Source organism: Sinocyclocheilus anshuiensis, unplaced genomic scaffold (genome assembly GCF_001515605.1).
Source record: "Sinocyclocheilus anshuiensis isolate Anshui unplaced genomic scaffold, SAMN03320099.WGS_v1.1 scaffold615, whole genome shotgun sequence".
NCBI classification, from domain to species: Eukaryota; Metazoa; Chordata; class Actinopteri; order Cypriniformes; family Cyprinidae; genus Sinocyclocheilus; species Sinocyclocheilus anshuiensis.
The window spans coordinates 117,731-133,969 of record NW_015552647.1 but is presented as its reverse complement, the minus strand read 5'-3'; the positions used below and the strand labels follow the sequence as shown (position 1 = coordinate 133,969).

The 16,239-nt window shown below is 36.0% G+C and overlaps 1 protein-coding gene across 3 annotated transcripts; it reads right to left on the bottom strand.

Moving 5' to 3' along the window:
• Positions 1 to 473: 473 nt before the first annotated feature.
• On the bottom strand, positions 474 to 16,000 carry LOC107667025 (macrophage-stimulating protein receptor-like). 3 transcript variants are annotated; one of them, XM_016458605.1, is made up of 21 exons: positions 14,731 to 16,000; positions 11,169 to 11,342; positions 10,330 to 10,455; positions 10,007 to 10,177; positions 8,840 to 9,000; positions 8,235 to 8,370; positions 7,896 to 8,032; positions 7,593 to 7,763; positions 7,389 to 7,482; positions 7,103 to 7,312; positions 6,451 to 6,597; positions 6,202 to 6,355; positions 5,894 to 5,986; positions 5,600 to 5,742; positions 4,283 to 4,346; positions 4,088 to 4,168; positions 3,569 to 3,750; positions 2,754 to 2,863; positions 2,436 to 2,601; positions 2,167 to 2,303; positions 474 to 1,679 (listed from the first exon to the last, which is right to left on the bottom strand). In XM_016458605.1, the coding sequence occupies exons 1-21, from the start codon at positions 15,925 to 15,927 to the stop codon at positions 1,463 to 1,465; spliced, it is 4,071 nt and encodes a 1,356-aa protein (XP_016314091.1). In that variant the 5' UTR covers positions 15,928 to 16,000; the 3' UTR covers positions 474 to 1,462. The 3 variants fall into 3 exon arrangements, with proteins under 3 accessions (XP_016314091.1, XP_016314090.1, XP_016314092.1); XM_016458604.1 differs by lacking the exons at positions 3,569 to 3,750; positions 4,088 to 4,168; positions 4,283 to 4,346 and adding exons at positions 4,822 to 5,003; positions 5,341 to 5,421 and having other exon boundaries at positions 5,536 to 5,742; XM_016458606.1 differs by lacking the exons at positions 3,569 to 3,750; positions 4,088 to 4,168; positions 4,283 to 4,346 and adding exons at positions 4,822 to 5,003; positions 5,341 to 5,421 and having other exon boundaries at positions 5,536 to 5,742; positions 5,894 to 5,983.
• Between the last annotated feature and the right edge of the window lie 239 nt (positions 16,001 to 16,239).

Here is a 16,239-nt window from a genome sequence, read left to right as displayed (position 1 = left end):
GTTCAAGTCCATGACATCATAAAAGTAGCAGAAGGTTCAAGTATGAATCTGTTCTATTTGTGGCTATTGCCCGTAACCATAGCGACAGTGACTCAAGTAAATATCAAAGATGGCGACGTCCAAAACGAAACATTTGACACGACAAAAGTTCATTCGAGGCGCGATTTCCTTAATTAACCGACTGCAGCTTTTCTACTGCAGTAAAAAGTGGAGCATCTGAGTCGCAATTAAGCCATAAACATATAGCATACGATACGAGTATATAAATGGAATAGGTTAACTTATTTCAGTATAAACATAAAAAACAATATTAAGTTTTAAAATCCAGTTTTGCTATTCACTTCTCACAGAAACCCGCCCTCTCGTTGAGGTGCACGTGCAAACACATTGGTGTATGAAAATGAATTTAGTGTAAGAGAAAGGAAAACTTGAAATCACATCATATGACCCCTTTAAGGGGGAAAAAGTGCCATTACTCTCTTGTGCACCAGCTGGCATATGCAAAACATCATCGCATTTAACATTTCTACAATGAAAAAAAAAAAAAAACTTACTTGTAGATTTTGCTGGTACAACATTATCCTCAATTATTCACATAATTACGTAATCATTTGAAAATACAGTTGAAATTAGTTTTAGATGGTGTATTACATCACTGCTTGACATCATGATATCAAGCAGCTTGTCAACTGCTCATTGATCACGTCAAATTCAGACTTTGTTTTTTTAACTCTTTAAAAAAAGGTAAAATTAAACTGATCAAACCATTTCTCAAGTAATTATATCACTCTTTGTCACACAGCCTTTAAGAAACCACGTGTCCTAACCAGGCACAACATGACAAAAGCTATCTCTTACATTGTTACATTGTGTAAATCACTTGGTTTATATTTCTGCAGCAATGTGCTGGTAGCCCTGCTCCCACTAAAAGCCTATTGGACCAAAACCTACTCCCCGTGTATATTAAGCATCAAACACTGACTAAGAGAGGGTGACATGTTCACTGGCAGTGTGGACATAAAAATGGTTTGGTCGCTGGAATTTTGCCGCTTTGTACCTGGATAGAACACAGTGTTATACTATAGAATGAGCAATAACAAATGATTTTCAGTTGTCATTCAGTGTAAGAAACAATTCCATGTGCTTTAAGGAAGTATAAAAACATAACATTCTTGCATTCATTTAAAAATTCATTTGAAAAGTGCCCTTGCCACCAAAAATGTTAAAATCCCAAAGATGTGACACCAGTTTGGCCATGCAACTAACACCATGCACAAACGTCACAAAAGCATGACCATCACACACAAGGAATGTACATTCAGTTTGACACACATTGGGATTCTCCAAATACAGCAGATCAGCTTCAGTGCATGCTTTTAGGTTCCCACACTTCACAGGACCATATGAGCCGCTGAATCCACAGGATGAACGCAGCTCAGGCTTATTTCATTTGAGACCAGGGTCAGGTGGAGGACTGGTCTGAATGTTCAGAAGAAGGTAGGGCCGGAGAGAGTGGGGGGTAGGGCCGGGGCTGGTCCAGATTCACATAGGTGATCTGGAGGTTGATGTAATGTTCCCCCTCTAGGCTGTAGTGGATGTCTTGAATGACTTTCACGAGACTAGGGAAACTTGGTCTCTTCTCAGGCTCAGGATTCCAGCACTGCAGCATTATGGACCACCTATAATACAGAAACCAAAATGATTCATTATTCTTTATGGTCTTTTAGTCTATAGCCAATTATGAAGCTACATGTAAATCTAAGTGTTTCTGTTGGGTTTTCACAGCTGTTTCTAAAAAATGTTTTTAAAGGGATCATATTGTTTATTATTATATTCAGTTATTTAGGTATTTTCTTTCTTGTGATCTACTTATAATGTCAGTAAAAGTTTTCCATCCAAAAAGTATATACTTTCTCAAGACTGTTTAATTTAATATTTTGACAACAATAACAATATTAATAATATATTTATCCTGCTTTACTACTTGATTTGTGATTTTCTGAATGCAAAATACATGTTGCTGACATGTAAATGTGGACAGTTACATCAATAAAAAAGACACTTTAAAAGACATATTTTCATAACATAAATATTAAAAAGATAATTTGATTCTTCATGATATGACCCCTTCACAAATAAAAGGCAGGTAAATATAAAAAATCATACAGGGAATCCAAGCAGTATTGTGGCTGTAGCAGTCGACGGCCCTGCATTAGATATGTTGTAATGTCATAAGGGTCCACATCAGGATACGGACTGGCCCCTCTCGTCATCAGCTCCCACATCAACACTCCGAAAGACCACTAGAGGGAATAAAATACATGTTACATATAGAATGTAGAATCATACCTAGCTGATGAAATAGAAATTCCTCTATTGGATATATACCGTTATTCTTTAAATGTTTTGAAAGGATTTTCCATATTTAAACTTACCACATCTGATTTGGTGGTGAATTTCTGTGTCTGTAGGCTTTCTAAAGCCATCCATTTGACTGGCAGCTTTGCTTTCTTGCTGTCCTTGACGCTGTAGTATTCCTTATCATAGACGTCACGTGCCATTCCAAAGTCAGCCACCTTCACTGTAAACGACTCATCCAGCCTAGGAAAAGCAGTTTCATTACATGTGTTAGATATGTTGTGTCTATACTCACTGTACTTTGATAAGATAACAAAACAGCTGTTTGTTACATTCTGGTGTATGCATACATTACCAGATGAATTATGAAAATTCAGGTTGCCTCTCTTACTTACATGCAGTTACGTGCAGCAAGGTCTCTGTGCACAAATTTTTTGTTTGCGAGATACTCCATTCCTTTAGCAACTTGAAGCCCAAAGCCAATCAGGTCTTTCACTGTGGGATTCTGAACACGAAGGATATACAGGTGCATCTCAATAAATTAGAATGTCGTGGAAATATAGTGCATCTAATTAGCAAAATGCTCCTAACTAAAGATTGTTTTTCCAATTTACTAGTTTTATTAGTACTAATTTACTAGTTGTTGACACTGAATGGCTTTCTTGGGGTAAATGTAACATTACATTATTTACAAGCTATTTTATTGATAGCTTTCCACAGTTGAAACACTGATTAATTATACGTATATTTTAGTAAATGGTTCTTTCAACTGATACCTTCTGATTTTCATTCATGTTTATTTTGTGCTATAACTAGTAGTATGTAGGAAAAGATGATTGGATCATGTGATAAAATTGACAATTTTAAAGCTGAGACTTTCTTTCATATTCAAAGTAACAAAGCTTATTGCGATTATTGGATAGCAGGTGTACTACAAATTCATGAATCTACAGAAAACAGCATATATGAAAAGACTGGTCTTGTGATTTTAAGAGTCCGTAGCAGTATCTATTAAAAATTAAAAATCATGTTATTATGAGAAATTATGTCAAATTATGGTTATGATAAGGCTTACGATGAGGCTAGGGGTTTGAGTCATCAACCTATCATTTCTGATGGTTAAGATAGGGATTAGGATTCGGTCAGGGCTATATTGTTCCAGAGACGCAAGACATCGATTTGTAGTATGGTATAAAATGAATGTGCTTACCCTCTGTGCAGAGCGGATAAAATGCCGAAGGTCTCCATGTTTCATGTATGGCAGGATCACCAGGGGAAGTCCATCACTGGGAAGCACAATGCCCAAGAGGGACAGGACATGAGGGTGGTGGAAGGCCTTCATAAAGATTCCTTCTATTAAAAACTGCTCCACCTCCTCCAGATCAGTGATCCCTTTCAAGAAAAATTAAGAAAAACATATTTCCTGTTTTTTTCCCCATAATGGCTGGGTATCACAATGCTGTATGCAAGTAAACTAACATAAAATACTGTAATTTCAAAATGATAATTTTATTTGTTCTGTATATTCTAATGTCTAATTTCACTTGTAAAGTTTTAAATGATAGATTTTAATTTTTAATGTTTATTTTCAATTTATTTTGATTATTATTCTTTATTATGTTATTTGCCATAACATAATGAAACAAATAACAAAATAATCATCAGCTTATTGTATCATCCACAAGTTTATTATTAGTGTACCCCTATTTATCAGTATTAATTTACTTACTATTCAATGATTTGACAGCACAGTGGATCTCTTTTTCATCACTATCAGTGAGATATCCATGATACACAGTTCCAAAATGACCTGAGAAAGATTTGAGAAATATGCGAGTGTGGAATAGAAAGAGAATGCACTATAAGAAAGAGAAAAAGCAATGTAGCAAATCCAGATGGATTGCCGTTGCCCTAAGATATGTACCTTTGCCGATGATTTGGTCATGCTGGATTTTAACCTTATTATGTGGGATCAAAACATTCTTCACCTCCTCCAACAGAAACACCGGCAGAACAACAACAATGTGCTACATGTTTCTTTTCCCCTCATTTTTTCCAATTGACGGAAATCCGTCGTAGACTCGCTGCAATTAACGGAAATCCATCGTAGCGACAGAGAACTTTAATCCCTGTGTTTCGTTCTGTTTCATACTGATGTTCATTCATATATATTTTGTGCTATAACTAGTAGTAAGGAGGACGAGATGATTGGATCATGTGCCGCTTGAACAGAGATGGTGATAAAATAGGGAATTTTAAAGGTGAGACTTTCTTTCATATTGAAAGTAACAAAGCACAAAGCTTATTGTGATTATTGGATGGCAGGTGCACTACAAATAATGTTCAGTGAAGTTCACACATCAACAGAAAACAGTAGGTAAGGTAAGGGTTAGGATATGGTTAGGGCTATGTTGTTCCAGTAAGATATCGATTTGTAGTATGGTATAAAATAAATGTGCTTACCCTCTGTGGAGAGCGGATAAAATGCCGAAGGTCTCCGTGTTTCATATATGGCAGGATCACCAGGGGAAGTCCATCACTGGGAAGCACAATGCCCAAGAGGGACAGGACATGAGGGTGGTGGAAGGCCTTCATAAAGATTCCTTCTATTAAAAACTGCTCCACCTCCTCCAGATCAGTGATCCCTTTCAAGAAAAATTAAGAAAAACATATTTCCTGTTTTTTTCCCCATAATGGCTGGGTATCACAATGCTGTATGCAAGTAAACTAACATAAAATACTGTAATTTCAAAATGATAATTTTATTTGTTCTGTATATTCTAATGTCTAATTTCACTTGTAAAGTTTTAAATGATAGATTTTAATTTTTAATGTTTATTTTCAATTTATTTTGATTATTATTCTTTATTATGTTATTTGCCATAACATAATGAAACAAATAACAAAATAATCATCAGCTTATTGTATCATCCACAAGTTTATTATTAGTGTACCCCTATTTATCAGTATTAATTTACTTACTATTCAATGATTTGACAGCACAGTGGATCTCTTTTTCATCACTATCAGTGAGATATCCATGATACACAGTTCCAAAATGACCTGAGAAAGATTTGAGAAATATGCGAGTGTGGAATAGAAAGAGAATGCACTATAAGAAAGAGAAAAAGCAATGTAGCAAATCCAGATGGATTGCCGTTGCCCTAAGATATGTACCTTTGCCGATGATTTGGTCATGCTGGATTTTAACCTTATTATGTGGGATCAAAACATTCTTCACCTCCTCCAACAGATCTGGCCGGAGAGCGGACATTGAGATTGCCTGAGATTGAATCAAAGGAGCTACTGCAGAGTCCATTGACCCAGCATACGGCAGACTGGAGAATGTTGTGCTCGAGCCTTGGAATGGAGAAACCGTCAGACCTACAGGACGCACAGTTCATGTTTATTAAAGAATGGATGCTCTTTATGAAGATACAATGTACCAAGTTGGGCTTCATACTCTTTAAATTATAGGAACCGTCTCAAATGTTTAAAAAAAAAACTTCAGGATCAGGATTTTAGGTTGTCCCACCTCTTCTGTAGTCACCATCAGGTGATCTGTCATAATTCTCCACCGCAGTGTGAGTTGAATGCAGCGATAGTCGAACCTGAGCAAGCGCAGCTGCTAACCAAACAAATATTTTTTTTACATGCACATTCACCATTTTTGAAATTCTGCTTTCTAAAAATGGTCAGAAATCATCATTATAAAAAGCAAATATTTTCCATATATTTTAAAACATATGCTATACAGTATAATAGTTACAAAATATTTTTACAACATTAAATAATCATTTAATTTTGGAAAAATTGGGAGTCATTTTGACAGAACGCACTTACATTTCCTTTTCTTGCGCTCTCTTGCCATGGCTACGTAGGCCAGAGCTGCTCCCACGCCAATTGCAGCCAAGATGCACAGCACCATGCCCACAATAAAATTGCTGTTTGTAGTTACTACTACACCAATGTCATATTCTTCTCCGTTCACTAACAGCTGACAAACACACGTGACAGAGCAGCATATCATGAATGACAGATGCAGAGCCAACTTGAACTTATCAAAGCTGAATTCAATGGACAGACTCTGACCTTAACTGGCACCCCCTGGCTAGGGATAGTCAGATTTTTGGGGATCCTGCAGGTGACCTCATTGTCCAGAACTGTAGCTTTGCAATCCACTCCATTAATTGTCATAATGATTTTCATGCAATCAGACACCAGGGCTAGTTTTTTGTGCTGGAATAAAAAATGTGATTAGATTATGATACAATACATCTGGAAGAATAATCTGACTGTCATAATTTTAGTCATAATTTAAATTTAGTAAATCATCCATTGTGTTGTTTTTATTTTTTATGTCTGTCTATTTTATGTATTCTAGCCAGAAAAAAATGGTTTATGTGATGAGAAAAAAAAATTCAAATAATATTGCAAATAAATTAAAAATTGAAATATATTAACATTGAAAACAGTTATTTTAAATTGTAATAATATTTCATCCTATCACTGTTTTTACTGTATTTTTGATTAAATAAATGCAGCCTTGGTGAACATAAGAGATTTATTTAAAAAACATAAAAAAAACTTAATTATTCCACTTTTTGGAATAATTATTCTACAACTTTTGACCAGTAGTGTATATATAAATATTTTACATAAACAACATGTGAAGACATGTGACCTGGTCAGACCATATACGAGACTATATAACCACACAATATATGCAACCACTGAGACATACATGCAGTGAGACTTTGTCCTGCCCTGGGCTGAGCTCAAGCACATGGCCTTCTGTTTCAAATGGGATGGGTTCTCCATTAGCATGGCAGGTAAATGTCTGAGGCAGGAGTTCCTTGGCTCCATCCAGATCCACAGAGAGGATTCCCGTTGACTCCTCACATACTGGGCTTGTACACTCCATCTGGTTGGGATTCCCTTGACTAACACACACCTAAGGTACAGCATCCAATAAGTGGCAACATTTAAAACATTTAAACATGGCTCTTCAAAATACAAATGAGTCCTACGGTTTGCACAGGTGTTGTGTTACTGCCTTTGTAGTTAATTACGGCTTGGGAAACGGAGTCCAGGTTCTGCCCGATGATAGTGATTTTTGATCCTCTTCATTGTAGCAGGACCCCAAAAAATACATAGTAAAAAAAATTATTAAATTGACTTTTAAAGACTCAATTTAAAAGTAAATAAAAAAAAAACTGAATGGTTTGACTCACCTTCTAAAACCACAGTTGGGCTTCACAGTCGTCACCTCAGGATTCACCACATATCTGAACTTTTTTGTGGCTGAAATAGTTGATTCATCAATTAAAACCTTTACATCTACCTCTGAAGTCTCCTCAGCACCTTCAGACCTACAAACAACAGATGTCCCATCGCTGGAGATGCTGGAGAAACAACAGTAGGAAAATACTCAAAACTCAGTGGTTACAAACAATGTACTAGACTGGCACTCTTATATTTCTAAACCTTGACTTATAACTCTTAAACAGTGAATTTCGGAAACCTGGCACAATAACCTTTGAACAGGGCAAATTCTGTCTCCAAGGCTGACCGTTCTGCTTCCACCAGCATCCAGATATTTTCCTGACAGGGTGATCAGGGTTCCTCCAATCTTAGGTCCTAAGCCTGGACTGATATCTGTGATTTCTGGGGTCTTATGGGAGATAGGAGGTATGATAAGAGCTTTATCAATCTAAAATGGCAAAATACTACAAAGGAAATTTTCATTTTCAAAACTTTCATTTATCCAGTTCATCAGCAGCAGTACCACAATCCAATATTTCTTAATACCCTATCCATGTGTTAAACCATATTTAAGTTAGGTAATTAAAGATTGAGAATGTTTTTCTCATTACCACAAAACTGAAGCCTTGTATGATAGCCTTCCCAGAGATGAAGTATCCACTTTCCACGCTCTTTTCATCCACTTGTATTGTTATATCAACAGTTTGCTCCGGGCCTGACACCTCACCATCAATCCTACACACCAGCCTTAGTGAAGAATGAAAAATTACATTTATAAATACATTTATGTTGTTATTGTTAACCAAAACTATTCAAAATTGGTTTTGTTCATTGAAATGAACCCGACATAAAATGGAATATAAATGATTGATAAAAAAACCTAATAAAATGACTATACGTACTAAAACTTAAACTAAAATTACTATTAAAAACTGAAAATAAAAAAATAAAAGCTAATTCAGAATATTAATAAACACTATAATTGTATATAAATAATACTAAAATAACACTGATGAGCACATATGTATGTGTGGGGTTACAAAGGTTATCTGTAACATAAACTAAAGGGTATTGGATATTTTTGGGTGGAAAAATGACAAAAATCTCTCTCTTTGATATGCATCTGCCACAACTTCCTGTTTCAGTAGGAAAGAATTGTACTGTATTTATCTATTTTTTTTTTTTGTGGAGAAACTACAATGTGTGTGTTACTTACTGGGAGCTACTGCTTTTTTCTGGTATAACAGTGCAGCTACTTTTTCCCACGTAAACCTGGTGAGAGGTTTGAGTGATAGCAGGTCGGTAAGATGACTGTAAGTTCCAGCCGCAAAGAGTGATTTCACTCTTACCATTTGAGGGCACCGTTCTGGGGAAAAACTGAAAAGCAAAAGTGCAAAAAAAATAAAGTTTTCGGGTTATACATAAAGTTCTTAATAGCTTTTTAAACTAAACGCTTTTGCTTAGATGCTTGAAATTTGCACAGACAAATATAAATTTACACCAGCATTCAAAAGTTTGATACATTTTTTTTTTTAATTTTGTAAGAAGTCTCTTACACTCACCAAGGCTGCATTTATTTAATAAGAAATACAGTAAAAATAGTAATATTGTGAAATATTAGTCAGTGCCAAGTTACAGTGCCATTGCGCTACGGGCGTCCCAAGTTCGAATCCCGGCTCACAGACCTTACCCCCCCCATGTCTCCCACTTCTCTTCCTCTCAGATCTAGACTGTCCTATCGTTATAAAGGAAAAACGCCCCCAAAAAATATTTTGATAAAAAGAAAAAAAAGTGAAATATTATTACAATTTAAAATGTCATTTTCTATTTTGATATATATTAAAATGTAATTTATTTATTTCATGGAAAAACTGAAATTTGAGCAGTCATTACTCCAGAGTCCAGTCCTTCAGATATCATTGTAGAAATCATGGTAGTATATGACTTTTGTACAGTTTGTTAAAAATTTGTAATTTTAATTATTTTTTTCTAAGGACTGGGAAGCAAAGTAACAGCCAACAAATGCTCAGCATAGCATCTTACTATACAATATAGCTTTGTTTTTGTGTCACTACATAATTTTCATACTTCAGTTTGTTTTATTTAATTTTACTATCTAAAGTGTGGAACATATTACAAAAATAAAGGTTCTTGTTTCACTCAAATGACTTCACAGCCAAAGCTGGCATTCCGTCCAGTGTGAGACAGGGGGGAGAGTCCAACAGGTACTGTGGTTGTTAACACAGCCCTGCCCTGATATGACTACAATGACTCTGAAGCAGCCTTCATATTATCAGTACACACTCACTGTATATTAGAAACGCAAACTTAAAAGACAGACAGTTTATTGTCACATTTATTGCCCAATTATGCAATGTGTTACCTGGGTGATTACTGGAGGGCAGGAGTTGCTACTCCACTGATCCTTACACTGATGCATCTGGGAACAGACTCCATCACACCAGCCACATCCCATAAACTTGGGGGCCGCTAAACACACTGAACAGTTGAGGAAATGGGCACAGCCTGGACCTCTGGGAGACACATTTATCAGCTGCACATACAGGATGAAGAGAGACAGGTTTGACAGAGAAATGCAGATGAAAACTATGAGTCACTTTCAGTCTGTATATTTTAAACATTAAACCTTTAATTCACCACTGATGGCTGATAAGCTTTTGAACTGTACAGAATAAACGTGCATACCTTGTTTTCAACGACCAAGAGCAGAGACTCGGAAGAATGAACGGCAGCTATTCGTGACACTTTCTGCATTTCTTCCACAAGAGAGTAGTTGGCAAACACTACAAGAGACGATCTGCTCAGAATAACCTGAAAAGTAAAGTTGTTTTTTTTTGTCTGTCAAGAGTCAAAACTACACAGCATACTTAGTCACAGCTACACAAATATGAAATATACATGATATTTGTCCTTAAAAGGGCAAAAATAATTCACTGTATCCATCCAATATAGGGAGCCAACAAAAGCCCGGCTTATGATCGTATTGGCCGCTGACTAGAAGGAAAGATATGAACTTTAATGTTCAGCTGGTAAGGAGAGGATTCAGTGGAAGCCACTATGCAGTTGCACTTAAGCAATATATAATTCGCAAATCTGATTAAAAAAGGTCAGAATTACGAGATATAAAAGTTTACATCTTGCAATTCTGTTTTTTTCCACCACGGAATAAAACAAAAAAAAGTAAACTGCAACTTTTTGTATCACAATTCTGATTTTTATTGACTTTGTGGAACTGCAAGATATAAACTCAGTTTTATGACTTTTTTTCTCAGAACTGTGAATATCACTCAATTCTGACTTTTTCCCTTGCAATTGTGAGTTTACACCTCAGAAAAAAGTAAGAATTGTGAAATATAAATGATTATTTAGGGGGAATGAGATGATAGATTGGTGTCTGAAACACTTTAAATAGACCTCAGCAACACATATGTTAGCTCCCCATTAAACTTCAGTAAGGTGCCAATCATTATTCACAGTATTTAAAATGGAATCAGTTTCTACCAAAAAAAGAGTGTCCTAATAACCTGCAAGAGCCTTCCATCATCCGTGCCGATGTGTGCCACAGTCTTGGTCTCAATGGTGGTCACCAGAATAGAAGTGAAGAGCACATTGTTCATCTGCCTATCGAAGAAGTCCACTCTGTAGCAAGGCTTTGCCACCATTGTGGGGATAGCGTTGCAAGTCAAATCATCTGGGTTCTAGACAAAATAAAACAAAATATTGAGTGAATAAATATATTTAGTGAATATAAAAACTTTTTTCATGCAACTTTTCATTGCTTTGCAAGAAATACATAAAAAAAAATAACGCCATACACAGAAAGTGCCAATCTGACAAAATTAAAACTGCAAAATCAGTAATTGCATCAATATACACTCTATATGTTCTGCCTGCATTTGAAGCTCAGTGGACTGTTAAAAAAACAGCAACATTATTGTACACTTTTTCAAATGAAAATTGTTCCTCATTGTCCATTTCCTGTGCCATGTTTTTTATGATTTTTTTTTACTGACTTCAAAAGGATGACACTGTGACAGAAAAAAAATGCATGCACTTTAACATCAACCCCAGTGAAAAGGAAGCAACAACTTGTAAACGGAGGGCTACAGACACCATCTGGCAGTAATAAATGATTTCCTGCCCCTAAAGCATTAACCCTTGTACCAAATTAAGATTTGAGGGATATGTGCAGTCTGTTAGTGGTAACACTAACTGAATAATTAGAAAACAAACATGTACTGTCCGGATTTCATTTCCATTGCTGTAGAAATTAATAAGATTAAGAGCAGATGTTGTCATACCGTTTATGTTGACTTTTTTGCTCCCATGGTAAACAAATGTTAAAGTTTTCTAACTTTCCAATTTTTCAAAAAGGATGTAAAGATACCGTAAAAGTATAATTAAAGTGGTCCATACAACACATTTGTGATATTTCAATTCTTCTGAATTAAAATGATAACATTGTGAGATGAATTTTAGTTATTGTTCACTGAAAATCTGGACCTACATCAAGGAGGCACATTCATAAGAGTTTATAAGATAAATTATTATTTTGTTGTCTGAATTATGTGCTTTTGAAACTGACTGATCCAGTTCTCCAGCCCGGTGATCCAGTGGTTGTCAGCACATTCTTCAGAATTTCTCTTTGGAACGTTGAGTAAATAAGGAAAGATTTATTTTTTATTTTTTTTTAGAACAACTGATAAATGGATTAAAATATTCTGTAAAATAATGGAAAATATATATAAAAAAAGTAAAATATAAAAGGAAAAACACAAAAACTATGTAAGTAAGATATACAGGGTGGAATGTCCAGAAATTATTCACAATGGATGTGTTAAAATTAATATCTATAACTACAGGACTTTGCATTGTAAATCTGGTTTTATTTCAGCCAACCTCCTCAGTATACCTGTTTCTACTGGTTAAAAACAAACTGTTGACGTCAGTATTGAACATCCTGAAACTACACGCTTTCCTTGATTTATCAGCTCTGGCTCATTGCCTGTTTAAGACTGTGAGAGATAAAGCCACACTCAGCACAACCGTCTGCCACAGAAAGTTCAGTCTAACAGTAAGGTATTGTGTGACGTATTACAGTTCATGTACGAGCATGTGGCGGCTGGTATCTACAAAACAAAAAGTGACTTCATGAATCGAACAACACAACAGAGACTTCCAAGCCACATGCAAAACAGTGTATGATAAAGCCTGACTCTCATAGAGTGATCCCTGAGCAAGTGCAGCCGCACATGAGTTTAAACAAAAATCAAATGTTTGTGTGAGTCATTTCCTGAAACTGGCTTCACTAACCATCAAATATTCTATGGTCCACTCCTTTTAAGGTATAGGTTGTGAAATATAAACTAGACCAATTATATAAACCAAGATGGGGACAAGTCTTAAGGTACAGGAAGAAACATAAAATGCCATAAAATTACTCATTCAGCCTTTTCAGTAAGACAAAATAATATTCAGAATAACTTAGATAGATGATGTTGCTAAGTGGTTGCTGAGGTAATCTGAGTGGTTGAGTGGTCATTACTATAGGTGGTTGCCAGAGTGTTCTGGAGGTTAATGTAAGATTGCTAGGGCATGTTGCGCGGTTGCTATGATGTTGCTGAGGAGTTCATAGGGTTCCTAGTGTGTTCTGGGGGTTGCTACGGCATTGTGAAGCAATTGCTATGGTGTCTTGGGGTTGCTAGGGCATTGCTAAGAAGTTACTATGGTGTTTTGGGGGTTGCTAGGGCATTGAGAACATTTCTATGCTGTTCAAACCAGCCCAACTGCTAAACAAAACTCGACTAATTACGCTTTTCTGCTATTTTCCCCTCTGTTGGGGATCCCCTAGACAGAGCTGGGTAGATTACTTAGAAATTGTAGTCTGTTACTGATTCCACATTACATGACAAAAAATTGGAGTTAGTAGCATAATCCATTACATTACACAGACATTTTAGGTAATGTAATCAGAGTACTTTTTGATTACTTTTACATTACTTTTGACCTAAGTTGTTTATCACATTAATTTAAATAGGATAATCTTGTACCGTATTGATATAAAAATACAAAGAGTAAGAAAATATATTCCATTCATTGTAATTAACAACATGAAGTGCATTAAATATGCCATTACATCAAGGTTTTGCAAACTGGGGTTTGTATAGGAACTGCAGGGGCTTTGTGAGTTTAATGAAAAGCTAATAATTAATAAATCATAAAAAATGCAAAATAAAAAATTCATTGCAAAATAACAATAATCAAAATAAAACACTTTCTAAAAAAATTTAATCTTTTATTTGTTTACCTGCACGTCATGTGACCCCTAACCAACAGAGAACCGTGAACATGCAAATGTGATACTTAATTATTAAAATATTTATTTTAAAATCTCTGGGTACTTCAAGTAAATATATTAGGTGAAAGATGTTCAGATGACAAAAATGTTTGGGAATGACTGCATTACATGTAAATAAGAAATAACATGAATTTGTGCATTTTAATGTGTTTGCAAGACAAAAGCCTTCCAAAGACATAGAAATGCATGGTTAAAGTGCTACTGAGTGATAATTCAAAGAAAACTTAATATGCTCATCAGTAGTTGATGTAATGTTGAAATGTTAAGAAAACACTTCTTAAAATTGAAATGATTTTTGTAAATCCAATGGTCAAGTGACTGGTCTTTGTGTGAATGCCCACAGAACTGGAAAACTTTCTGAGTGTATATAAGCAGTAGGCTAGTTTAAAAAGAGGAATTAGGGAGAATCAATAAATTATGAACAATTTATTGTCATTGTGTGAATAATATATAATCATGTAATCAATAAAAAAGAAACTGCAGTCTGATTATGAGTATTTTAAAATATAATTTAATCTAATTACAAGTACTTAATTTTTTGAATCTGATTACATAATCCAGATTACATCTAATCAGTAACTACCCAGCTCTGCCCCAGACACCTAAAAAGGGGGATGGGTTCTCAGAAACAGGATGGAGAGACACGGATTTATTAATAAACAAGACCAAACTAACTTAAAATTGAACTGCCAATTGTCAAGAAGCTGCAGTGAGAAATACAAACTCACCTCATGTGGGCACATTTCACAGGGCTGAAAATGGCACAATCCCCGAGAGAGCCGCTCCGTCCCACTTGAACAGCAGGACTCTACCCCTTTCTCAATCTCACTGTTTACATCATCTATTGGAAATGCACACATGGCAGACTTTCTGATAGGATTCCCCTTTTCATCTGTTTCAGCAAACACCCCATAAAGAATTGGGCTGTCCATCTTCACTCCTATCTCATCAGCCAGCTCCTTGCCTGCAGTACTGAAATGAGCAGCTTGAACTGAGTTGTACACAATATCCTTAATCCATGAGCTCCTTCTCCTTCGTTTGGGCTCAAAGCGGCATTCCAGAACAATTTCCCTGTACATCCAAGGCTCGCTGTCCTTGATTGGCAGCCGCCCAAGATGGGTCTGCAACTTGGCGTTTGGTTTCATCGGGCTCTCCCACTGTACAGATAAGAAATACACATATTCTGGCGTAGAGAACGTATAGATGTAGTCGATGGTAAATGTATCCTGAAATTCAGGAAGAACTGTCAGACCCTTCACTTGGCTGTCAAAACCATTTTCTGTGGCAAGCAAGCGACGAATAGAAAGGGACTGTTTGCCAAAAGATCCAGCAATGGTGGTATTGATGGTAGCTGCTGTAAAGAAATACGTTGAAAAACCATATTTGACCGCGCTGACCTTTGTTCCCAGAGGACTAGCGACACAGTCAGGACAAGCTAAGGGTGAGTTGGCCCTTTTATCAAAAAAACATTCAGGGTTTGAGGGTCTTTCGCTTTGATTAAGTTCAAGGAAGTTACAGACTCCAAACTGTGTGCTCCCACAGATGTACAGGAAGTCAAAATAGCCCTGAGGCTCTAAAACAAGAACTTGGTTATCTGCGTCCAGTGGCATTCCCAGTTCATTCTCAATATCACAATGACAGGTTTCACAATCTGGACTGCCAACTGGCCCGGTTCTTATTTCCCATAGTTTGGTGAGATTTTTGTCCAAGGCTTCAACCACGTTTTGAGAGGCCACATAAACCTCATTAAAATTTTCATTTACAACTATGTTCTGTATGGCTTTTGCGGTTTGGAAAAAAGAGACAGAGTAGGTAACAGAAAAGTTTACATTCATTTGTGGGACTGTAGGACATGATTTTAGTGCACAGGTAAGATGTATCTGCAACCAGACACATTTTAACAAGGTCCTGGGGCTGATGAACATCTCCGCTGTCCTATGTAGCCTGAGGTGAAAGAATTTCACTGCTACTGCTAACACATGATGAAGATAACCAGGACCTTTGAACAGAAAAAAAGACAAAAACAGAAAAAGAGAGATTAATATGTACTCTGTAAAAATGCTTTCATCATTATGTCAGAACATCCATTCCATCCATTTACAGTATCTTGTCAGTAACTTGGCAATAAGACTGCTAAAGAACAACAATGCAACCCTCATTAAAATGATTAAAAAACAATTTTTTTGGGGGGTGGCTTTTTATTATATAGTATCGAAAAGTTCTTCCCTCCATTTTGT

What these genes read in the sequence shown, in the direction of transcription:
- LOC107667025 (XM_016458604.1), bottom strand. Translation starts at nt 15,927, where the DNA reads ATGTTCATCAGCCCCAGGACCTTGTTAAAATGTGTCTGGTTGCAGATA. An exon ending in AGGACAAAGTCTCACTGCAT is followed by an intron (nt 6,598 to 7,102) that starts GTATGTCTCAGT and finishes TTTTTATTCCAG; the next exon opens with CACAAAAAACTAGCCCTGGT. An exon ending in TTATCCGCTCTCCACAGAGG is followed by an intron (nt 2,864 to 4,821) that starts GTAAGCACATTT and finishes CTTCGTGTTCAG; the next exon opens with AATCCCACAGTGAAAGACCT.